A 26006-nucleotide genomic window follows, 5' to 3' on the forward strand; every position below is an offset into this window, starting at 1 on the left:
GGTTTCAATATTTTATTCAAGTTTTATTTTAAGTGATGTTAATTACAGCATTTGAAGGGGAGAATCTAATTCCACACAAAATGGAACTCTAAAATGTACCCATTAAACTGCTAAAAAATAAACTTTAGTGGCGAGAATACAACAGAAGTCCAATTTAGATTCTGAGTGTTGTCACCATGTGATTACAGTCACAGAGACTCTTCCCAGCTTGCAGCTGGGGCTCTTAGAAGCTATTTCATACTCTGGTGCAAGGGCAAAAAAACCACAACGTGAGAGGGAATTAAGTCCTGAATTATTGGCTTCATCACAACTTCTCCACCCCAAAATGGCACAAAAGAAACAGCTACCACACCCTGCAGACTACTTTTTGTGTAAAAGAGGTGATGGATGGAGGTGGAAAAAGTCCCTGCCTAAAAAAGTCCCTTTCAGATAAGTTTGTACACACCATCAAACAAAGAGCCTCTCCTCAATCAATTAGGGGAGGAAACCAAGGTTCAATTCTCAGGAAGTTACAATTTCATTCAGTTACTCAATAGGAATTTACAAAGTGCCTGCAAATTATCAGCTTCCACTTGCCGCCATTTCTAGGTAAAAAAGAAACCTGACATCTCTAATGGGGCCAGCAAGCTCCCCACCAAGTCTACAGCTGAAAGGACCTTTTTTGAAATTGGGTTTCTTCTGTACCTCTGAAAGGGTAACACCCTAAAGCTGAATCATCTTTAACCTGGAAGTCTAACATGATATTTAGCAATACTTGCATCCCAGACATACAACATTAAAAGGTACACTAAATTCTGAAGGTAGCTATGCTGCAAAATAGTTTAAAATTAAACGATTGTACAATAGTCATTTATGCTTGAAACTCCAGTCCTAGACCAAGCTTGTGGCCACCAGCATTGACGTTCTTGCCATCCAGCAGAGCCGACAGTGTCAGTTTGATACCTGCAGGAGAAATCAGGGAGAGGAAAGGAAGAGAGAGGTAAAAAAGAAAGGAGAAGAAAGGTTAGCTCAGGAGGGTCACTGCAGCACACTGGAGACACCACATCAGGTTCAAAACCTGTTCCAGCAGTGTGTGATCAGCAGGAGCAAAACCACAGGGCCCTCAATCCCTGTTACTCAACACCATCTGACTAATGACTAGGCAGCCTAGGATGAGCTGATAAAACAATAATGATTCTTCCACAGCTCACCCAAAGCCACTTAAGGGACTCTGCTTTCCTCTATCCTCTCAATATCCCTGCTATAGTCAGCACCATGCAGTAAACTTCTTTAGCAAAAGCCCCCTGAAACAAAACCCTAGCCATGAATCAGACTCCAAGGTCTTAGGCTCCCACTCACAGCACGGATACATACACACATACACACATACACAACTAAACGCTATTTTCTCTAGAATAGCTTGATTCTGCCATCATGTAATCTTAGATCTCCAGAATTCAAAGCCCCAATTTAATCAAACTAACCTCAAGGTGGTATTATTTCCTATAGCTGTAACATTAATTCGATGGACTGACCTAGCTAACTTTGCAGAAGAAACCTGCAAACCAGTTTTACAATGAGGATGATCGATAGGCTGGTTTTATGAACTTGCTGGAAATAAGTATCAAGTATTAGGTATACACTGGGACAAAGAATGGAAGAAAATAACTAAAAATGTAATATATGTTAGCCTTGGCCTTTTTTCTCCTACTTATCACCTCTCCTGTTCTCCAAATGTTTTATAATGACAGCACTCCTTTATAAACATTCAACTATAAAATGTGATATACACTCATTTACAATGTTCTGTACAGTTATTTATAAGCAATTAACCTAAAGCAGCAAAACCAGCACCACATTTTAAGACAGCTAATCTCACCAATACATACCTGGCTTTAGGGTCTGAGTATATCCTAATCCTATCAGGCTGGAGTTGTTCACTTTAGCCTAGTCAAGGAAAAGGTAAGAGTGAAAATGTTAAATACTTCATGTTACCGTCTCCGAACTGAATAAGAGCTTTTTAACCAACCAACTCTGGATTTCAGCATCAAATTCTATTTTTTCATGACCTCTTTGTTTACAGGATTCATTAAATTCAATATGAAATATATTAAGTTTAGGAACTACGTCTCAGAAAGTAACACAAAGATATAACACCATTTTCAATTAAAGGGAAGTTATTATTTACATTTGATTCCTTATGGTATGTGACCCAATTCCATTTATACTGAGTATATCTGTATTTTTAAGTTAGAGCAGGTGAGAACACCTTCACTTATGGCCAGAGACCTAAAAGACTTTCTTGTATAAAAGAGTTCTTCAAGATCTACTTGTTGGGATAAGGAAATACAGAGCAAATATCTGATGAGGTTATGAAGCTTTTGTTAAGTGGCAGAACATTGTTTGAACTTTCTCTTCATGAAAAACAGAAACAAAAACCATAATGACATGAAGGAAATGCAGCACAGACAAGCCTGAATATTTGGAGCAAAAGAATTCCTGAAGAATGACTTAAATCTTATACTTAGTGAGTGCTGATTAATAATCAATAAAGCAAGTGAGTCAATAATAATTTTCCCCTTATTCTCCTGCCTGAGTTGTAGGGAAATCTGGGCCTCTCCCTGACCCCTTTCTGGGAAATGAGAGGTCAGCAGAGCAAGCTCAGGCTGTGAGAACATCGAGTCCTGGCAAAAACGAGAGCTACCAGGGTGTGTGTTTTCCCGCTCACATGCTGTTTTTAGACCTGGCATCTCCCACAGAAGAAAAGAGGAAGGAAGGCCTCCAGGCAGGCAGTGCCCCATCTAGCTGTTCCATTTTGCCCATGCCATCCAAATAACATGGCCCCTTTTCCTTTGTTTTAAAGTGCCTAAACTTAAAGAAGCCAAATTCAGTTCCTATCTCAGGAGACTGTAAATTACACAGCCAGCCCAGAAAGCATCCTGCAACATGAGATTTCCTCATTTCACCCCAAAAGGGCTACAGCTGGCAGTGCCCTGTGACAACAGAGATGAGCTCAACAAGATGTAATGCAAAAACTGCAGCAACCCAAAGGTCCACGAGCTATGCTACAGGGGTCTGCAAGATAAGAGGCCAACCAGTCAGTACAAGGACCTGATTTCTTAATATGCAGTACGGGAGCAGGGCAAGAGAATGAAAGTGAGGGGGAAAGGAACATTTAAAACCTTGGGTTCAAGGTTTACCGTCTGCAGCATGGACTAGGGACTGGTTAGAGAAGAGGCTCCATAGCAAGGCACTCTGGGTCAAACACAAACCCCAGCACTTACCAACTGCCTGCCCTTGGGGAAGTCACTCAGCTGCTCTGAGCTTTCAGTTCCTCATTTGTGAAAACATGGATGGCACCTATCTCAAGTGGGTGGTGTAAGAACTAAATACAGTAATTCACATGTAATAGGCTCCATACAGTGTTTGGCACCCACAGGAAGTACAGTAAGTACTATTACTCTCATTGTTTTACTCATGGTAAACCCTTTCACAGTGAGAAAAATCACCATCTGAAGCATGGAACTCCATCAGCCCAAGAGGATTCCAACTAAGGGATCAGGTGGGGTCTCAGCAATGCATGATTCCACAGGCACCCACCGAGAAGCAGGCATCAGGGTCAATCTGGTACTTGGCTGCTATTCCGAAGCGAGTGTTGCTGTTTCCTGCGGTCCAGGCCAGATTAACAGCAGTCTCCAACTTCTTGTTCACCTTCTGATAAATGGAGCCACCAAACTCTGTTCCATCATTTCTGCAAATAAGCACAGCACAGATACCAAGCAGCTTAGCAAGGGGGGCTGAGCTGGGCAAAGCCAACTAAGTCTTAACAGAGGATGGGAATGTTGTAAATGGTCTGAACTGATCACAAAACAGGCACCAAATTACAGGAAGCCTGATAGGAATGGCATAGACACCAGGGTTGGGAAGGTTCACAGAAGGTAAAAGCTATCTCAGACATCACTGGGAACATGCAAGGCAGCTCAGTCAACTACTCGGGCTGCATGGAACTTGAAGTTTGCTTCCAAAATATTCTTTAAAATAAAAATGGTGACTAGGGCAATGGGATTGTGAATTCTGAGTGAGTTCTTCCTTCAGCTGCTAAAGTTATTGCATTTATGAAATGCTGTATTATAAACATAGAATCAAGAACAAAGCCAGAAATGGTAACAAAGTCCAGACCATTCATACTCCTCAGAAGGCAGCCTATAGCCAGTGCTTAGCACCAGCAGCTGCACCCACTGCTGAGGATGCACGGCCAGTAGGAGGAACAGCAATTACAAAAGAACTTAACCTATAATTGAGGCCCATTGGCCAATGCATACTGTTGACCCATGCTGCCACACCTATAGTCTTGGTGAGCCCTGAAAAGGAGCAACTTGCCATATTATAAAATGTTTCTGTCTTTCAAACATGGAATGAAACCCAGCAGGCCAAACTGTTTCCTCTCTTCGCAGCCTCTAGGAATACCCTCTTCCCCTCCCTGACATTTTTAATATAAAAATACAATGTCAAAATTCTGCTCCATCATTTTGGGTGTCTCCAGTGGAAACGGCACTGGAAACTGTTAAGGCAGAGTCCAGCAAAGAGCCTAGAACTCACTAACCCAACAAAAAAATTGTTGCTGTTTCATTACAAACTCTGCTCTTCACTAATACACTCTCCTAAAGTAGATGCTCACAGAACACATTCTAAGTTCTTAAGTTCTCCCCTGACATTCAGCCAGTCAGACACTGTGATTCCAAAAAGTACAGGAAGAGCCCAGACCCCACCTGATTCATAGGGAATCTAACTTCTTCAGAAGGTCAGTATGCTATAAAACAGCAGCTTGTCAAACACAATAGAGTCTGGAGTGACTGTGGTATAACGCAAAGAGGGAAATTTTCTTGGGCTTAAATGTGTTTAAATGTTAGATTTCTCAATGCATTCTAAAACCAGCAACACTGCCTTCCTGTACTGAACTCTTAAAACCATAGACAGAGGGGAACTCGCTGTACAGAATTCATCTGTATGAAGCATACAGAATATCTGTTACACATCTGGGCCTCTGCAAGACCACGGCAACCCAAACTAGCTGTGTCAGTTCCAAAATGAACCATGTCCACTTATTGAAAGCCTTGAGGCTCAGATAAGAAAAACAGCTAACAGTCATCGCTCTTCCTAGAACTGTACAATTTCCCAATTCCAAACCAAGGAAGCACTTTCCGAATCAGCCAAAATTCTCAATTAAAAAATACTTCTATGCTTGTGATATTTTTCCTGTGACTATCCTGCATGTTATCTTTTTTAAATTTACATTTTTTTTTTTACCTTTTTTGAGTTTTTACTTCTGTGAGTTTTTATAGACAAACTTGTGTGGCCAGGATATAGAACAGTCCCACAGTCAAACTCCCCTGTGTGCCTCTTTGTATAACACCCTCCCTGTTCCCCTCTCAACCACTGGGCTGTCCATCTCTATAGTTTTCCTTTGACGTTTTAGTTTTAAAAGACTCACATTTTATTAATTTTTTATACTAATATACATCTTTATGTTAATTTATTATAAAAAAGACTCAAATTTTTTATTAATAGAAATGTTACTAGTTTAGACACAAATACCATTTACTTTGTAAATTTTAAGTCACTTCTTTAGTGACCTCTAGTGGAAAGAAAGAAATGTGGTAAAGTCGTACCCAACTTATACCACTCATTAGTTTCTTGGATCTACAGAGATATCATGGATGAAATTTTTGTTTCCCTCCAATCTAAATCAGTACTCTACTTCAACCCTCAAGTTTGATTACAAAGGGTCCTCTCTAACCTACTCTGTAATATTCTCTTCCCTTCACAATACTGTCCAGTTAATAAACTTTTAAATGGACTGCCATGCAGAGAAGACAGTATTTAACTGAGACAGTCATCTCCTAATTTGTCTCCCATGCCAACATTCCATTCAGTACAGCAAGCTGGTTCTCAGGCAGTATACAGAGAAAGAGAGAGAGGGCTACAACTCCCCACCCCCATCCTATTAACTAAAATGAAAAGACCGCCAGTGTCCGTAACACTGCAGGGAAGGGATGCTCCTGTGGACTGACATCACGCTCTTGCCATAACTGATCAGTCTTTCTGTGTGCACCAGGGGCAACATTTTACTCTCCACAGAATAGGAAGAACCTACATCACCTCGGGAAACGGGTAAGTGAGAAATAAGAAAAACAGCAGCAGGCCATTTGGCTCATCTGATTCCAACAAACTCACTTCACAGTAATTAAAAATTGCGCTTAGAAAAAAATCATGAACAACAATCCCCAGACTGCACACACTCATGTACACTTACACATTAGTGTGAAGCTGGAACTCGTCGGTCTTGTAGCCAACTGCAAAGTTGCTCTGAGTCACTCGAGACTTTGCAGTCTCAAAATTCATCTGGTAGCCAGCCAGCCAACCTTCATAACCCAGCACCAGAGCGCCCCGGATGGAAGGACCAGCTATGTCAAAATCCACATCGCAGCCCAGGTTGATATGTTCCCGCTTGTACCCTGTCTTGATTTTAGCATTTTTTTTCCTGGAGGAAAAGAAACCATATTAAAATCAGAAGTTAACTCATTTCATGACAACCATGCTAGAATACACATTTTAAAAAACTAATCCCTATTTGAATAGGGGGGTAGGAAGGCAAAGCAGGGCCCCAGATCTCCTTAAGCAGCTGTTGCAACCTCTCTTCAACCAAAATCCAAAATAATGCAGAAATGCCACCTTAATGAAGTGAAAACACAGGCTTGTAAAAGAAACACTAAGTGATTTTTACTAGCATCTCCCTATGCTTAATGTAGTGACCTACACAGGCATTCATTAGGTAGAGTGTCACCATGTAATTATGAAACAGACGCATCCTTGCGATTTTCCACATCTGTTGAGGAAAAAAAAAAAAAATCTGTCATGAAGCTAGCTATCTAAACAGCAGCTCCTTTTCAACAATTTTCTTTTTTGGTCACATCCCACAGGATGTGGGATCTTAGTTCCCCAGCCAGGGATTGAACCTGGGGCCCCAGCAGTGAGTGCACCAAGTCCTAACCATTGATTGGATCACCAGGGAAGTCCCTAAACAGCAGCTTTTACTATGTGGCTCACTTAGTAAATAAATAAATACTAGATCCCTTCTAAGTAAATTCAACAGGTGGCTTTTAATTCAGTATCCATGCTATTCCAATGAGTATAGATTTCAGAGAATCAGGTAGAGAGGTAGAACCTGGGTTCCTGCAGTCATAAGGGGCCAGGAAGCCTTTGTAGTCTGGACAAGACCCCAGATTTGCATGTATGACCAGATCAGTGCCTCCCTTCCCTATTTCACAAGACCCAGCATTTCTCAGGAAGTGCAGGTGAGTTGTGTCACCTGCAAATACATTAGCATCATGCCTTTTACCAAAAATCAGCATTAGAGACAAGATCATATCTATCCAATAAAATTGACTATTTCCACCAGATAGTTTCTGTCATTCAACTGCAAAATGAACATCTTCCACAACAAGAACACTTCCAGTGGAGACTACAGGAGAAAGCAGGTATGCTTCAAGGATCAAGAACCACATAGCCCTGTCCATCCCAACTTCATTCATACTGAGATTAAAGCTTTACCTCCAACACCCAGACTGTGGGCCCTAAATACCATTCCCTCCTAAAAGGAACCAACACTCCTCAGAAAACTGCAGATTACAGGTTGAGGCAGGAAAGGTGCAGGATGAGCTTGATGGGAGCTATCAAAGAACTTGATGTTGGAGCAAAAGGATTGAGAACTAACATGAAGAGGCTCCCAAGGGCTTCAAACATGGGACAGTATGAGCAATGGATCGAAGTGTATCAAATGTTTCAACCTATGAACTCAAGACACATACACATTGGTCATCTTTAGAGACTAGTGGACCAATGTGTTTTGAAAACAGTTAATAAAAAAGGCACCAAACATGTAACCCACCTTTCCTATACTAACTATACGGCAAGATAACCAGAGTTGATGAGAAGTTTTTCTTTATTGAAATATTCCAGCTAAAAAAAATGAAGCAAAGATAAAGGTAGAAATATCACCAATTTGTAACCCCTTGAGTAGATCATGAATGGCACTAACATACAAAGAGAAAAACTAAACTTCTGTGTGCATCCTTATGGAAGCATATTTCAGCACCACACCCGCCCAATGGACTCTAAATGTGATGAAGCCTCTAGACTTAGCAATCCACAGGAAATGTGGGGGACAGGGGGACAAGTTAAACAACACCACAGAATATAAACAGCAAAATTTATGCGTAATTCTAGAAAACAAATGATCTCATTTAAACAAATAAATCTCAAGGGGAAAAAAAAAAAAACAAGATTCTTAAAAACTAAGATTAAGGGGCCATATGAACCAATCTTTATGTATAGACAATTTTTGATTCTATAAAAAAGTTTCATGAAATCAGCTAAATCTGAAGAGACAATATGAAGAAATTATGATTAATTTTCACAACGTAATATCGTGGTTATGCTTTCTTCAAAAGGAATCTTATTTAAAGATACATATTAAAATATACACAGATAAAATTATGTGATATCTGTTATTCAAAATAATCTGAGGGTAGGAGGGATTGATTATGGATGTATAAATTAAACATGACTGGCCATGGGATGATAATTATTAAAAGCTCGGTGATGAAAACATGATGAAGGTATAATATACTTTTTGGCATTCGTTTGCATGTTTGAAATTTTCAGTAATAAAAAATGTAAAGATTAAACACTCCAAGTTTCAATGAGTCAAAATTTCAGAGATCACAGGTGAAAATAAAACTAACAGCCTTCCCTAGTGACAGTGAAACTTGCAACTTTTGTTCAAGTTGCTTCTGGGCATTCTCGCAAGCTTTGAAGAAAAGGAGTGACAGTAAGTGACAGTTCTCTCAGTAAGAAAAACTTAAGGGACTTCCCTGATGGTCCAGTGGTTAAGACTCCATGCTCCCAATGCAGGGGGAACATGTTCGATCCTTGGTCAAGGAACTAAGATCTTGCAAGCTGCACGGGGTAGCCAAAAGGAAAAAAAGAAAACAAACCTATTTAGGTCTGCCTGCTCTTTAGAGGAAGAAACCTGGGTTATGATGATGTACCTAACTGGCACCAAACAGAGTAGGGTAACTGATGGAAAAAACAGCTGCTCAGAGGCTGACATTTAGAAAGAGGGAGAAACCAAGACATGGACATAGCAGGCATCTTCTGACCACAGGGAAAACGCGGCTGCTGACACAAAATACAACACCTGTGACGGGGGCTCTGACCAGGGGTGTGGACCAGCCGCAGTGGACAGTTACAAGGTGCCTCCACGTATCACCTCCATGGATTCTGGCCAGAGGCACCAGGTCCCAGGGAATGTGCACTGCTGGGGCGGTGACTCAGGCTTCTCTCCAGGCTTGGCTCTAGGCAGCATTCCACACCTTTGGACCTTTTCCCCTTTCAGATACTACTGGGATTCTTTTGAAGCTATTTAAACAATGGTGCTAATTTGACAAGCACTTGAGAGGTATACTCTGCTGCTGCTGCTAAGTCACTTCAGTCATGTCTGACTCTGTGCGACCCCATAGACGGCAGCCACCAGGCTCCCCCGTCCCTGGGATTCTCCAGGCAAGAACACTGGAGTGGGTTGCCATTTCCTTCTCCAATGCATGAAAGTGAAAAGTGAAAGTGAAGTCGCTCAGTCGTATCTGACTCTTAGCAACCCCATGGACTGCAGCCTACCAGGCTCCTCCATCCATGGGACTTTCCAGGCAAGAGTACTGGAGTGGGGTGCCATCGCCTTCTCCGGAGAGGTATAGTCTAAGCTGTGGTTAATGAGCTGGCTTTATATGTGGCAGGTACCAGTGTCCTGATGAGGTCGTCTGCAGCCTCATCCGGCTGTGGTGATGTTTAGCTCCTTAAAGGAAGCCAGGATGCTTTCCCAGGCTGTACCCCTCAGACACTTGGAAAGACAGCTTTCATTTCCAATCTTCACCAAGTCATCAAAACCTTCCTCAAATACCCAATAGCAATGAGTACATCTTGTGCCCACAGTCTTGGTTTCTAAACACCATTCCTCAATAAAAGGAACCAAAGCTTCTTGGAGAAATGGCTGATAGCAGGACTAGAAAAGGACAAGGACATTTTCTGAAGAAGTATTCATGACAGGGGCTTGTCAAAAACACACAGGACGTCAACTTGAAGGCACTCCCAATGGCCATACCTGGGACAGCATGAGAAACTAAATTATAGTACTGATTATAAACTGTACAGTAAAATAAATGTCTAAGAATCCATACTGATACAAATAACTGATCAAATAAATAAAAGGTGGTGAAGGAAGAACTCTTCTTCACAGTAAAATCTCAATAAATGTAGAAGGGATGATGGGAACAGAAAATCACCATTTGCCAAACATAATTGTTATAGGCCAGAATCACTAATGGATGCTAATACTTGTTGAGTCAAAGTATAAAAAATAAAATATCTGCATGGTCTCAAAGCATCTCCCAGACAAGATACTTGTTAATTATAAAGAGAAAAAAAATAGTTTTACAGCTAAATCTGCAAACACCACTTTAATCAAGTGACCCAAGTACCATCACCAGTAAGGAGGCACATTAACATATACCTCCTGATGTCATACACCAAGATGGAGAGAACACAACATGATGTCTGTGGTTGTCACAAATGCATAACCTGCGTTTAACCATGAGAAAACATCAGACAAATCCAAACTGAAGGATTCTACAAAATAATTGGCCAATTATCTTTCAAAGTGACAAAGTCATAAAAGATAAAGACTATGCCCCAGGTTAGAAGAGACAAAGGAGACTTTGCAATTAAAAGCAATGTAGTATCCTGAACTAGATCATGAACGAGAAATAAGACATCAGAAGGACAAAAGATTAGCTAACAAATCTCCTGGTCTGATAATTATATGAGATATTAACATTAGGAGAAGGCAAGTAAAGAATATAAGAGGATTCTGTACACTATTTGTGCAACATTTTTATATATGTTAAGTATAAAAATAGTTAAATATGCAAATAAAAAAACTTTTCAGTTATGTATATATTACTGCAAGTCTTAGAGACATCTCTGCAAACTCCCCAAAGGCAGTGAGAAAACCCTTTACAAATTCCAAAGTGTGCCACCTCAGGGCAGCAGGCAAAGTCCTAAACAGCAAATTCAGGCATGTGGGCACATCCTCCAGCCCTCCTGCTATCAGTGTCTCTCTGGATAACTTCTCCCATCACGGTGCCTGGGGGAAGCAGACAAGCAGGAAGGCCATGCTCCTGCAGGAGAAACTCCAGTAGAGATGAGAACAAGGTAAATTCAACTCCTGGCCAATAATCTTCAGACCACCCATAATCAAGTTATAAAAAGACTACAACCTAGAGGCAGGATCTCAATGTGCCCAGTCCTTGTGGTCACCCTGCACAGGGTCTGAACTCGGGAGAGTCTCCCTCTAATAAATATTCATTGGAAGAAGAAAAAGGAAGGAGAGAGAGAAGAAAATAACATGAAATGGCAAAAAATGGAATTCAGAATGCCACTGAACCACACACCTAAAAGATGGTTGAGGCAGTAAATTTTATGTGCATTTTACCATAATTTTTAAAAACTAAAAAAACTAGGAAATGAAATTCAATACACGCCCTTGAGGCTTATCATCAGTGTGCAAAACAACCTTCCCAGATCTAAAAGACCCAACTGCTGAGTGGAAAAAAACAAGAGTGTGTTCTGGAGAACAACTCCCTCAGCCACTATGAAAAGCTCCAGGAGCTGAGGCAGACCAACACATCCTCTTGCCTCCCGTGCTATGCCATGCTTAGTCACCAAATCACGTCTGACTCTTTGCAATCTCATTGACTGTAGCCCGCCAGGCTTCTCTGTCCATGAGATTCTCCAGACAAGAATACTGGAATAGGCTGCCATTTTCCTCCCGCAGGGGATCTTCCTGATCCAGGGAGCGAACCTGCATCCTGTGTCTCCTGCACTGCAGCACTGATGGCTCATTACCTGCTGAGCCATCAGGGAAGACCCAGGTCCTCATTAACCAGCAAGCCTAATCTGCCTGTGGCTGGAGGGCCTGAAGCAGAAAAGCGCAGCCTCAGGAGCCACCTTGCAATTAAGCCCACACACTCTCAGTGTCCCTAAGTAGGAAGCTGGGGAAAGGGCTCTCCAGCCTGAAAAAAATGAGGCTGGCAACAGTGACCCATTAGCCCCTGCTTCCAAACACTGCCCTATAGCCTTGGCCTCTTAACATTACAAGCAGCCTCACTCACAAGGAATCGAGCATCACTGGACCAGAAGTCCTGCAGCCTCCTCAGCTGAGGCCAGGAAAACAATAACAAACAGCACAGAATGAACCTTACTATAAAACACTGCTAAGTGTCCTTAAGGAGAAAACATGAAATTCTTACCCAGTGTTTGGTGAGAAGGATGAATCGAAGGTCAGCTTCAGGCCACGTGCAAGCTGAACAGAAAAGAAATTCACCAACAGGTTTAGTCACAAGACAGGCCAGCAGATGTCACTTGATAAAACTGCGTTTTTCCACAGGTGAGCATTACCTGATCTTCCACAGTAATCTCCGTGCCCAGCGTGTTGTCAGTGTTCCATTTCTCTGTAAACGTCAGACCATATTCAGTCCATCTGTACTTGGTTTCCAGGCTGCCCGTCACTTTGGTGGTCTCGGTGTTGGCTGAACCTGAGCTCGTAAATTCCTTTAAAGAAGACAGTCACAGCCTGCATGCCAGCACTTCATTCTGCATCACTCCACCCCTAAATGGACTGCACTTTCCTTTATGCAAGAGGTGAGACCCTGAATGTGTGGGTGCCAAAGCTCCATCTATAATTCAATTAGATATTTAAAGTGTCAAAAAGGCTTCCCCGGTGGCTCAATGGTAAAGAATCCGCCTGCCAATATAGGAGATGCGAATTCTATCCTTGGATTGGAAAGATTCCCTGGAGAAGGAAATAGCAACCTATTCTGGTATTCTTGCCTAGGAAATCCCAAGGACAGAGGAGCCTGGTGGGCTACAGTCCATGGGGTCGCAGAGTTGGACACAACTTTGCAACTAAACAACTATTTAAAGATGGAATCCGCTAACTAAAGGAATCTTACAGAGAATTCTATATCAGGAGACAGCTTCCTTCCTCCCCTGCAAGTCTTCAGTCTGGACAGGAAGGCATCCTGTCCTCCTTCCAGCCTGTCTCCAGGCTCACACAGAGAAAAAGCTTTGAGCTAAAGCGGACATCGCAGTAATTCTACCCAAAACTTCTTCCTGCCGACAATCACCACATGCACAATCTAAAAGAAACTACTAATTTTTTTCTTTTAATAATCATGTGGTATGGAACACAGGTCAATTTTGAAATAAGATACATAAGGAAAAATAAATCAGAGGCCTGCCTCATATTCCTATGAGTAGTAATAGATGCTGAATTGGGGACCTAGTAGCTTGGTTCCCCTGGACCACCCATTCCACAGAAGATGCAATAAATGTGACAACCACAAGTTGCCACAATCAGAAAAGTTCCTTTGTTTGCCACTCAGATGGAAGTTATTTATTATTTACTGATCTACAATAAATATCCATACTCCATGTGGGCCAGACAACTTACCAGTCCATTCTCAGATTTTGTTTTCAGATCAAGTTTTATTAAGCCAAATCCTAAAGAAAGAACATGGTCACTGTTAATAGATTAAATAACTCAAGAGCAGCATCTCTGCCTCCCTTAGGCAATCTTAAAAATGCCATGAGTGTAGAGGGTACCAGTCTCCACTGCTGCCTGCCTCTGTGGGTGGAGCTTGGTTGCCATGGAGCCTGGTTGCCACGGAACAGTGGCAGATAGAACAGGCACAGCCCCACCTGCAGTCCCAGAGGAGTCTGAGAAAAAGGTGTGTGACAGCGTGAGCACCAGCCTAAGGACAGGCTAAATTTAGAAGCTGCAGTCCACCGCAGCGGCACCTAGACCTGCTCCCGCCTGGGAGAGGAAACAGGAAGGTCCACTTGTCTGAGCAATTCGCTAGCCTACCTGGACTGGGTGCACGACCAAAACTGCGTGACTAGCCACAGAAGGCTTATCCTTTTTCCCTGACATGAAGGTTCTAAGAGCTGACTGACCCAGCTCTCTCAAACTGTGACGGGTAGAATACCAAACAAGCAAACCCAGTCTCTGAGCTGAAAGGCCACTCCATGCAACACTCACCATAGCCCTTGGTGAAGACATCCCTGGCAGATTTGCCAAGATCAGCATACGTGGGAGGCACAGCCATCTTCTGCTATAATAAAAGAATCACCATAATAAACACCCTGGAAATTACAGATATTCATTTTCCACCAATAAAAATCATCAGCACTGACTTCCAGGTACCTTTTTCCCCCAAGTGTGTGCCGTCTCCTGCTTCTTGTGCGGCCAGAAGTGGAAACACCCAGTAGGTTTTTACTGACAGCAGACCAGTCTGACCTTGGAGACCTCTTCTCCTAGGTATTCCCAGGATTAAGCACAGGCCCAGAATATGGCAGGAGTCAGTCAGTATTTGCTAAATGAATTGATTGTCAAAGACACACTCCCATGAGCCAGCTACTTTACTGAACTGCAAGACTCTTGCCAATAAGACATTATCTCCTTACAAAATATTGACTGCTAGGACATTAAATACACTGAATAGAAATCAGGGCTTTTCAGAGTATCATATTTTCCAGACAATTCTGATTTCATTCATTCAACAAACATTTATGGAGTACCTACTATGTGTCAGAATGGACTCAACATTTCATAAAACATTTGTATTTTATGGGAACCCACTTTTAGAGTATCATATTCCTCACAGAGGAAAGAGTAAAACCTACCTACCTAACTAGGCAACTTTTTCCCATGGAAGGAAATGCAAACACATCCCTCCCAAATTTAATTCGAACAAACATCTACTTAGTGCCAATGTGACTTTATTTTTAAAACTATCAAAGTACTACTTGGGATTGATGTATATCACTATGTCAGTCCACAAGCATTTATTAAACACCTCAGTGTTCAAGGAAGGCAAGAACTTCAAATAGTCCTCACCCTAAGGACCAGGCTGTGTTGCTGGGAGCCTCTGCATCGACACATTATGTACCCAGAATTAAGACTCTAATCTGGATGGCACACACCCCGTGCTCCACCCAGGAGGAGAGGGGAACGGGAGAAAGCATTATCTTCTGCATCTTCTTCATCTCCAAAATTGTTAGCCTCAACTGCCCAAAACTTCAAGTAACCCAAAGATGTATCTATTTTAAATACAGGACACCTAAATTACCAAACTGGAGCTGCATCCACCCATGTAAAGTCACATACAAATGTACCCACATAAATAAACATCCACAGGGCATGTTCCTGGTTCAGTGGGAAACCAATGAAAAGTGGTCCAAGTGACCCCAGGGGAGCAGGATCACAAGTGCAAGTTCAGCCTGACCAAAGCCTTAACTTCAAAGACTCTGCAGGGAGCACACAGAACCAATGAGCATAATGTTTAAAAACAAACAAACCTGTAAGCCTCCACAATTTAAATGCTAAAACTGTGGTCCAAGTCCTAGTTTACTTTTTTCAGAGGTTTTGCTAGCTCTGTCCCAGCTCCCTTTTGTATCAGAGCAGAGAGGAGCAGCCCAGTAAGCTGTTTACGTGATCCTATTTTTGTTGCTGTTGTTATTTCTCGCACATGATCAGGCTGGAACCAAAGGCAACTCAGTCCACATTAGGATCAGGGCACAAAGAACATGGGGGAAGACCCATTTTAGGCGGCTTCGACTGGTTTTTTCCCAAGTCTGCAGACTCCCCTCTCCCAACCCGTTCCCCTTTCACCCCAAACGAACCCCGTAGGCACACCCCACCCCCCAGGGACAGACCAGGAAACCAACCACCAGGCCCTCCCTGCTTTAGCCCACAGATGGGCCTGGGCCCCTCCCAGGAGAAGGAAACAACCAGGGATTGAAGGCTGAGGTAACAGAGCACCAAGGAAACATGCAGAATGTCTCAGCAAAGGGCCCCAAACGTTCTGCACACACACCAGCACTGACAGTTATCAGTGGACACAGGACCCCTCTTCAGTGCTGTCCCCTTCCCACCTGGGCCACAAACTCAGCCCCAGCCAGGTGACAGAGAGAACAGTCCATACCAACATCTCCAGGTCAGCTAAGACCCCCTGTACCTCAGGGGTCAGGGCCTTCCCAAGTACCCTCCCCTGGCTCCAGGACCCACCTCACCAGGCACACGCAGCTTTCACATCTGGACCGGTCCATCCCTCAGGAAAGAGGCAGAACACTCATCATTTAATGCTCCCCAAATGCCCTTGCTTATCCCTAATCCCCAAAACTGAAAAGCAAAGCCACCTGTCAAAACACACTCCACCCACAGCAAAAATCACCCTAAAGTGGCCACTAAGGAGATTACCATCCAGGACAAGAGAGGTGGGATGGCGGAGCGAGCGCTCATAAGACCAGGCTCTCCTTGCGTCCCCAGCGCAGCAGCTGGCAGGGATGGTGCACAGGAGCCACGGGCTGAGTGGAGCCAAACCCGCTCCTCAGCCTGAGGCAACACCGCCAAGGAGGGCATGACCCTGACGCCCTCTTCACCAAAGGCTCCCTACAACTGTGTGGCTGTAGCTCCCGCTTCTGCTCTTTCTGCAGTCTTCCTCTCTGCCTACCTCTTGTCTCTTGCTGCACTTATCTGACAGGACTGAAGCAGTTCCGCCTGTTTGAGCTCAGCCTTCTTACAGCGGCAAACAGCACCCAACACAGTCCTCAGCACCTGCTTCAAAAACAATCTCACTGTAGAAATAATGATTGCCACCCGTGCTTTCTCAGGCCAGGACTAGATGGGGAGGGAACTCAGCGTCCTGCTTTCTCACTTAACAGCCTGCCTGCACTGACTCGCTGGCTGAACCCTGGTCCCGGCCCCTCCCGCCGCCTGGATCGGCTCCAGACCACTCCCCATTCGTCTCTGCAGCATCCGTCCAAGTGTCTTCAGAAAAGGGAACCATCAAGTGCTGCTGGTGAGGGTGTAAACTGGCGCAGCCACTGCGGAAAACAGTATGGAGATTCTTAGAAATATCACATGATCCAGCAATTCTACTTCCAGTATTTATCCAAAGGATACAAAAACACTAATCCGTTAAGACATATGCACTCCTATCCTCGTCGCTGCACTACTTACAACAGCCAAGAAATGGAAACAGCCTACAAGCCCATCAGCAACTGAATGGATACTGAAGATGTGGCACGTGTGTGTATGTATGTGTCTGTGTGTGCATCCACACGCACGTGACATAATACTACTCAGCCATTGGGAAAAAAAAAAGATGAAATCTGGCCATTTATGACAACATGGATGGACCTTGAGGGTATCATGCTAAATTAAATAAGTCAGACGGAGAAGACTTTTATGTAACCTCCATCTTGGAGGGACATATCCTCTTTGAATCCCCTATGATTTCACTCATATGTGGAGTGCAAAAAAAAGAGACAAAAATAAATGAACCCAAACAAACACAGGGCAGTGGTTACCAGAAGGGAAAAGGATGGTGGGTGGGCGCGGGGGGTGAGGATGAAGGATCAACTATATGGTCACAGATAGGAACTAAATTCTTGGTGGTGAGCACACCGCAGTGGATACAGAAGTAGGAATATATGGTTGTACACGTGAAACACAGACTGTTATAAGAGGCTCAGCTTCCAGAGACTGAGCATAAAACAGGATATTCTGACATGGGCAGGCAGCCAGCCTTGGACAGATGGAAATCAGAAGGGGAAGGCAAGACCCCAGGTCTCTACCTGGGTGATGGCTTCAAGGCAAAGCCTGGGAGCTTGGTTCCCAAAGATAAGTGGGAAGCAAGAAATGGCCAGGTCAGGCTGAGCAGACCTGCCTGTAGTCACTGATGACTTTGAGAAAGACAAATAAGTCACACCAGAAGACAGGAATCGCTGGTTCCCCTCCACTGCCTGCCAGCCTACCTACCCAACACTCCTTGGCTGACCTTGAACAGATTATGCAAGCTCCACTCCAGCTGAGGAATGAAAAGCCAGCCCATACTGGAAGCTCAGAGGGGAGAGATGGTATATAGCCCAGCATGGTCTGCATAACAGTTATGTAACCTCCATCATGGGGGGACATATCCTCCTGGACTCATGAGCTACATGACAGTGACAGCTTCTCTGCTCCCAGTGCCCCACTACCCCTACAAAATGCACACCTACCCCCAGATCACACCACTGAACTCAAAGCATCCCAGAGCCTAGCATGCGCACATTTATCCAAAATACGGAAAAGGCTATGTGTACAAACATGCCAAGGCCTAGTAAATGGCAGGTATTCAGCATAAATGTCTGTTTAATGAGTAAATGTGCAGCAAGCATCAAAGTATTTTTACAGCAGAAAAGAAAGGAAACAGTATCTGATAACAGGGACTAAGTGAACAATGTAACCAGGAGGCAGGAGCTCCCTCCACGGGGAAGCTGCAGCACCGCCACAGGTGGGGGCAGGCGCATGCTCAGAGGGACTCTGCAGGGGGCGACATGGGCTCCATCACGTCGGCTGGGCTTTTCTGGTGGGTGGGGGTGGCTGCCAGGGGTGGACCCAAGTCATGTCTAAGTCTTTGCAACCCCACGGACTGTAGCCCGCCAGGCTCTTCTATCCATGGGATTCTCCAGGCAAAAATACTGGAGTGGGGGCTTCCCAGGTGGCTCAGTGGTAAAGAATCCACCTGCCAATGTAGGAGACACAGGAGACATGGGTTCGATCCCTGATCTGGGAAAATCCCACATGCTATAGAGCAACTAAGCTTGTGTGCCTCAACTATTGAACTTGTGCTTTTGAGCTCAGGAACCACAGCTATTGAACCCACATGCCATGACTACTGAAGCCTGTGCGCCCAGAGTGTGTGCTCTACAACAAGAAGCCGCAGCATGGAAAAGCCTGTGCCCCCCCAACTACAGGGCTGCCCCCTCTCATGGCAACTAGAGGAAAGCCCATGCAGCAACAAAGAGCCAGTGCAGCCAAAATATAAATAAATAAAAATTATTATTATCTTTTTTTAAAGAATTCTGGAGTGGGTTGCCATGTCCTGCTCCAGGAGATCTTCCTGACCCAGGGATCGAACCAGTGTTTCCTGCCTTGCAGGTGGATTCTTCACCGCTGAGCCACCCAGCAAGCCCACCACGGATGTTGGGGAGACCCACAACTAACATGCCCCATCCTCACAATGTCCTAAGGAATGCTGAACTCAAGCTGAGGAGACCAACCAAGCGCCTTCAGAAGACAGCACTGCCACTGCTAACCTCAGAACCAAGCATGGACTTTATTCAAAGGGCTTCAAGGAGCCACATTATAGAGATGACACATCTGTGTTTGGGAAGCTCACTCAACCAAGAGATTAGCAGAAATATAAACGACAGTATCTACTGCTGGTGAAAACGCTCACTCCCATTCTCGCCAAGTAGGAGAGTATAGTACAGTCCAGTCCCCGAGGAGCCCATTGCTGGCAGCGCCCAAGTGGACATGCAGTAATTCCAGTGGCAATTCTACTGCTAGGAACACACTTGCAGGGCACCCAATGCTCGCGAGGATGCCCACTGCAGGGTTATTTTTAACACAGTACCCAGAAGCAACCTAAATGTCCACCAACAGAGAAACAAATGAATAAAAATTACAGTGCTTGCAAACTAAGGAACACCGTGTGGTAATCAAAAAGAATGAGGGAGATTTCCACATGGTGGCACAGAAAGCCCCTAACAGGTCAATGAAAAATGCAAGTCACAGAATATGTATAATTCCACGTGACTGAAGGAAAATTTACTGTAGCTACCTTGGAGCTGCTTCTAGAACAGAAAAAAAGGGGCTTAGGAAAGGAGTGAGATGAAAATAGCATTTTCATTTTTGATTCTATTTAATCACTTAAGTTGTCTGGGCACTTGATAATTTTTTTCTAAGCTAGGAACAGAAAATTTAAAAACCTAACAAATGTGTCTGAAATTAAGCCACGCAGCATTCACGATGCCACAAGTCACACTGCAAAAGGCTGCTGCAGCAGAAGTACCAGAAGGAAAAGCTCTCTTAGTGTCTATACTGGTTCCAGGAACGGATTGAAATCACAGAGGTGGCAGGGCTAACAGGTTAGGCCTGTGGGGGGCACAGTCAACCCTCAGGTGACCAGCTGTAGTTTTGGCCACCCTGCCCAGAAGGCAGGAGGAGGGCAGAGCTCCCTAACTTCAGTGTGCGTGACTCGCCTGAGGCACTGACTCAGAAGCCTCCTTCCCCCCCACAGCAGCCTTTCACTGCTTATCACACAGGCAGGGCAGCCCTCAGATGCCATGGAGAAGAGTGGGCTGGCTCCCCGCACCACACCCACCAGAATCCCCCACTTTGAAGTATGCTCTTTTCTCCGCAGAAGCTCCCTTGGAAGGATCCAGGCAGCAGAGCCTTGATGCCCTCAGAGAGCCAATGACCACTGCAGTGGCCGATACAGAGAGCGGGGTGGCCACGGGTCCAAAGGGCTCAGGCAGGAACAGCTGAGAGCAAGTCTTCTGAACACAGGTAACACCCAGTGAGTCAAGAGACGGTATTTTCAATGACAAGGGTATACGAGGACTAGGATCTAAACATCAAGAGCCACCTGCCGTGGAATTTCTCCACTCATCTGTGTACCCAGGTAGCAGGGCACAGTGACTAATGGAAGGGGCTACGAGACTGGCAGAGGTTCCAGCTGTGTGACTTTGGACAAGCCACTTGTACGCCTAGGGTCTCATTTTGCTCATCTCTAAAATGGGGCTAACAGAGTCTTTCTGCTGCCATTGTTGCAAGGATTGAGTAAGGCAAACAGAACACGTAGAATTGTCTGACACACGGTGAGTACTTGATAAATGGTAGTGAAATGGTAGTGTGGCCACAGGCCACTATTCTTGATATTCTCTGTTTGCCCCGCCAGATGCACTTTCCTCCTCCATCCTAATCTGTGCCCCAAGAACTGATCATGCGGCTGTGGGGTAGGCTCAGCCAATAGGGAGTACCAGCAGAAGATGGGAGAGTGAAGTTGGGGTATTCATCTCCCCAACGTCATCCCTCCCTGTTGGGCCTCAGGTGGGCAGTGACTTCCCTCTACTCAAGGCCACATCTCCTGCCAAAGGGCCCCCTCCTGGTTCTAAAGGACCCAGAGGCCCACACTCCCTCTCAGGTCCCCACACTCTGTCCACACCTTTGCAAATGATCCGTTCATCATTCTTTCTTTAATTACGCCATGGGACTGTACATCTGATTCCCGCAGGTCCTGAATCCACACACAATCATCACCATCAGCATCACCATCTTTGGTTCCCCTTAGGAAGGGAGACTTGTACAAAAGCCTTTGGCTCTGCTCTTTCTTTTTCCTTTTTTTAATATTTATTTATTTGGCTGCTCTGGGTCTTAGTTGTGGCACTCAGGATCTTCGATCTTCCTTGTGGCGTGGGGGATCTTTAGTTGCAGCATGTGAGATCTAGTTTCCTTACCAGTGATCGAACCCGGGCGCCCTGCATTGGGAGCACGGAGTCTTAGCCAGTAGACCACCAGAGAAGTCACAGCTCTGCTATTTCTACCGCCATTCTAGGCAATCTGTGACGGCAGAACTGGGCCAGCCTGTAAGAGGAGCATCAGACCAGCCAGGGATTAGAGCAAAAGCAACTCCTCCAAACTCTGGGGACCAGGAAAAGAAACTTCTCCACAAGGAGGCAAGAGCTGCTCTGAAAACCAACACGTGAGGCCAACACCATCAGGAGCCTCGCTACACCCCTACCCCTCACTTTCTCACCAGAAGAGGCAGCCCAGGAGAATGGCTTTGACTGGATCTCCGGGATGCTGGCAAAGCAATGCCCGGGCTCGGGGAGGTCTGCGCTCTCAGTGCAGCTGTCCTCCTCCCCCCACCCTTCCAAGAGTGTCTCACAGAGGGCAGCCAGGCTTTCCAGGCGTTGCTTCTATTTTAAAACACCCTGGAAGTGGGGCCACCACCGGCACAACCTTCCACAAGCCTCAAGAGAATGTAGCTGACTTAGGGACACCCTGCCTGCCCACCCATCCATCAAGAGGAGGAGACCTGGGCTGGCAGGCAGCACGCCAAGGTCTGGGTCCCAGGAGCCCCTGGGGCTCCTGCCTGAGCAGGAGGTTTGCTGCCTGGCTTGCCCCAGTGGGGATAAAACAGTGCTTGGGCAGGTAGACTCGGGAGTCCAGCACACCTGAGTTCCAATTCTACTCCACCACCACTCTCTCATTCTTAGATCTTAGGCAGGTCATAACCTATCTGCATCTCCTTTCTCTTCAGTTCCAGTGCAGGGTAAGAGTACTTGACTCAGCAGCCTCTCAAGGACTAAATGAGATTGCTGGTATAAAGCACTTCGTACAGCAGCAACTTAGTACAGAAACAACTAAACAACAACACAGTAGTTGGTACCCAGAAAACACGTAACAGGTACAGGTAGTATTTATTTAAGATTGTCATTTTATATGTTTCCTATCATAATTACAGCTGCTGGGCAGGTTGCCAAAAGGTCATCCTCAATCACAGGGTCCAGACTCCTCCCCAACCATAATGAGGCATTGTTTAGCTGAATACTGTCCAGCCAGGTCCTGGAAGAATGCCTCCCTCCTCATCCCAAGAAAAAACTGACCCTTCTCCTGGCAAACACCCTGAGCCACTGCCCTTGCAATAAACAGAGTGACTCCACTGACTGCTGCTCACTGACAGCTGGCCTACACCCACTCAGGTACACACTCACTCTGATCAGTGTGTAAAAGAGTAACACTTCCCCTCTGAACAGCAAGGTCCACCTTTCAAAAGGCAAGCAAATCTATTAGCTGCTCAGTGGCACCTTGGAGCGGCAGCTGCAGAGTGAAAGCACCAGGACTCGGGGCTGGCCAGCCCAGACCCTGAATTCCAACGCATTCCCACTGAGCTGTGTAACCTTGAGACGGTTATCTCACCACTCTGTGTCAAGCCTCCTGACCCACGAAATGGAAACAACAGTACTCCTCCCCTAGGGCTCGGAGGGCAGCGGATTCAACATCATAGTTCATGTGTCAACCGGCCAGGAGGGTGCTGAGCAGGCCCTCAGTAAAGAATGGCTGAAACGATCATCATCACACTCTTACAGCAGAGAAACAGGAACCAGCAAGTAACTCGGCCTGTACTAGACCCTGCGGCTCACATCAGAGCTGTGTTGCACGAGCTCAGTCTGCTCCCCAGGACTCTTTCCAGCATAGTTCCAGGTAAAGAGCTAAGATTCCCACTCAGCCTCAGCCCTGGGAGAGCAGGCAGTGAAATGGAAGCTTGTGCCCAAGTGCAACTGAGGGGCGACCAGAGTGGAGCCCAAGGCTGCCCTGAGCACCCTGAGGGGCTGCCTGCAGGCTTGGGCTGACTCTCAGGCACATGTGCCTCTCTTACCAAAGATGTCACTCCTTCAGAAATCCCCATTGACAGCAAAGTGGACTTTGGAAGCATCTTACCAGCAAAGGTAGGGGTGAATATCCCCCATGACCACCAGCTTGGAGGTGGTTGTCCACATCTGCCTAGCATCCAATGGGGCCAGAGACCCACAGACAACTCCCCACTCCCGGTCCTCCCCTGAGCTTCTCTGTTTATCTACAAACAGCCCATGCCTACAGAATAGCAGAAATAAAGTAATCAACTGGGAACAGCCTCCAACCCCAGGGTCAAGCACTTTATTTAGGACAACTCCATCAGAAGCCTCTGACCCACTCACCATCAGAGAGGGAAGAGGCACCAGGCCCACGGGCTTTAGGAGAATCCTCTTCACCAATGTCACCCTCCCCTACAAGCCAGAAACGCCAGTTCAACAAGCTTCCCAAAGGACTTGGAAAGTCGCAGGAGGATAACATGTTCGAAGAAATTATTTCAAATTAGGAAAGAGTTTTGCCTCTCACAACTCTAGGGCTGGACACACTGCTGTAGCTCCTTAATTATTTGTGACTCTGCTAGGCAAGGCTATCTTCTGGAAGTGAATGAGATGTGTGTCCCTCAAAGAGGATGTCCATGACCAAGGGACTGTGGGCTGGGCCTGCAGCCACTATATATAACCGTTCAATAATCCCACAAATATTGATACTGAGTGAGCACCTACTACCAGTCACACGTTGGAATGGTAAAAAAAACTATGCTTCTGTCAAAAGGGTGGGTCTACAAGAGTACATTTACCCCCAGAGACCCTTCTCAAGTACCTACTACTGCCAAGTGGCACCACTCCAAGCACTGAAAACAAAGCTGCATCAGGCTTAAGTCTGACCCTGTAGGAACTCAGTTCAGAGCTGGGATGGAAAGAAGGCAGACGCTGGGCAATGTGCCCTGGTCTTACCAACAGCATATTTAGGCAAAGGAGGAGCTCATTTCCCTATTTCCCCGGAGAGGGGAGGCGGTTCGGCAGCTCCAGGCCTCAGGTGGAACACGCTTAGGCTCAGCCCAAGTCTGCAGCCACATTCAACTTCCTGCTCCAGCCTGACCTTGGCTGTCTGTAAACTTAAAGGCTTTTCGATGAATTATCCTGAAAGTTACTCAATGCCTGGCACACAAATGTGTAATAATAATGCTTAAAATAATAGGGGCTACCTTTATTGAACCCTTTCCAGAGCACCACGTGGCACAAAACAGTCTGCAGGGGTTGGGCTAGATTCCACCAAAAAGCCTCAAGGGTAAGTGTCAAGGTTTCCTCCAAGGCCTTCTCCATATCAGGCACCGTTCCGCACACTGGAAGTTAATCAACTCATTCTTCCCAAAAACCCAATGAAGAAGAGGGATGATTGCTCCATTCTACAGATGAAAAAACTGAAGTTTGGTTTCTTCCCCACTGTGTGACCTTGGACAAGTCACTAATGCTGTCGGCCTCAAATCCGAAGGACTAGGAACCAGTTTCCTGAATCCACCACTACATTCGGTGAATGAATGAGCCATCGAATTAGACAGGAGTTTCTCCTAAGGCCAAGGAGACCACTGGGCTCCCCGCGGGACCTCCTTTTCCAACGCCTAACCTTCTACCCAGGTCCCAGCTCCGGCCCTGGTCGCCGCGGCCTAACTCGACCGTCAGCCTCCCGTTCCTCCCGAAAGGCGCTGGCACGCGCGTACAGTGCTGGAGGCCAGTGTCTCCGGGCGTGGACCCGACAGGGCGTGCAGGGCCGGACCGCGGGACCACGATCGAGGCTCAGTATGGCTTGCACAGGTCCGTGAGCCCGGCCCGGCGAACGCAGGTGGCGGGCTGGCCCCTGCCCGACCCGCGCTGGCGGGATCGAGGGCCAGAGGGCGCCTCCGAGGAAGGTCACCTAGACCGGCGGCCGGCCGGGCCTCCACGCGGCAGCCCGTGCCCTTCCGCCCGCAGGTCCCCGCTGGCTCTGGTCCCCAGCCGCAGGCGCCTCGGGATGTCTGGCCTCCCGCTCCCGCGCCCGGGCCGGCTCGCCGCCCGCCCGCCCGCCCCGCGCGGCCTGCACTGCCCGCTGCTGACCCGCCAGGCCCGCACGGGCCGCTCCCGCTCCCCGCCCCGGCCGGGCCCTAGGCCCCTCGCCCTCGCCCGCTCCGCGCACCGTCTCCTTCCCCAGCTCCCCGGGGGTCGGCCCGCGACCCAGGGCTCAGGCAAAGCCCGGGCCCCTCTCCACTGCGCCTACCTCAGAAGCGTTGGCAGTGGGCTCCGCGGTGGCTACGGCGGAGGCTGCAGCGTGAGGAACGGAGCGAGCGGCGGGGCCGAGGGCGGGGCGGCGCGGACGGCGGCGGCGCAGACCCGCCCCGACCCAGCGCGCCCGGCCCGCGAGCTCCGCCCCCTGGGCCCTCCCGGGACACCGCCCGGGTCCGGCCGGAGTCCGCGTCCAGCTCCCGAGCCGCGTGCCGACCTTTCAGGCACCGCCCCCACCCCAGCCAGGGCCTGCAGCGGATGCTGTGCCCACGGGCGTGAGCGGGAACGCGTGATTGCCTGCGCGCGCCCGGGCACAGGGCGGCGGGACGGCGTGGGACTGACGTGCTCAGGGC

The 26006-nt window shown here is 46.6% G+C and overlaps 1 protein-coding gene across 2 annotated transcripts; it reads right to left on the reverse strand.

The window, feature by feature from the left end:
- Nucleotides 1–2: 2 nt before the first annotated feature.
- Nucleotides 3–25799, reverse strand: VDAC1 (voltage dependent anion channel 1). Of its 2 annotated transcripts, none has more exons than XM_019964913.2 (9): nucleotides 25649–25799; nucleotides 14192–14264; nucleotides 13604–13653; nucleotides 12550–12702; nucleotides 12402–12454; nucleotides 6293–6520; nucleotides 3580–3730; nucleotides 1869–1926; nucleotides 3–942 (listed from the first exon to the last, which is right to left on the reverse strand). In XM_019964913.2, the coding sequence occupies exons 2-9, from the start codon at nucleotides 14256–14258 to the stop codon at nucleotides 851–853; spliced, it is 852 nt and encodes a 283-aa protein (XP_019820472.1). In that variant the 5' UTR covers nucleotides 14259–14264; nucleotides 25649–25799; the 3' UTR covers nucleotides 3–850. The 2 variants fall into 2 exon arrangements, with proteins under 2 accessions (XP_019820472.1, XP_070649687.1); XM_070793586.1 differs by having other exon boundaries at nucleotides 14192–14261; nucleotides 25649–25708.
- Between the last annotated feature and the right edge of the window lie 207 nt (nucleotides 25800–26006).

Source organism: Bos indicus, chromosome 7, assembly GCF_029378745.1.
Source record: "Bos indicus isolate NIAB-ARS_2022 breed Sahiwal x Tharparkar chromosome 7, NIAB-ARS_B.indTharparkar_mat_pri_1.0, whole genome shotgun sequence".
NCBI lineage: Eukaryota > Metazoa > Chordata > Mammalia > Artiodactyla > Bovidae > Bos > Bos indicus.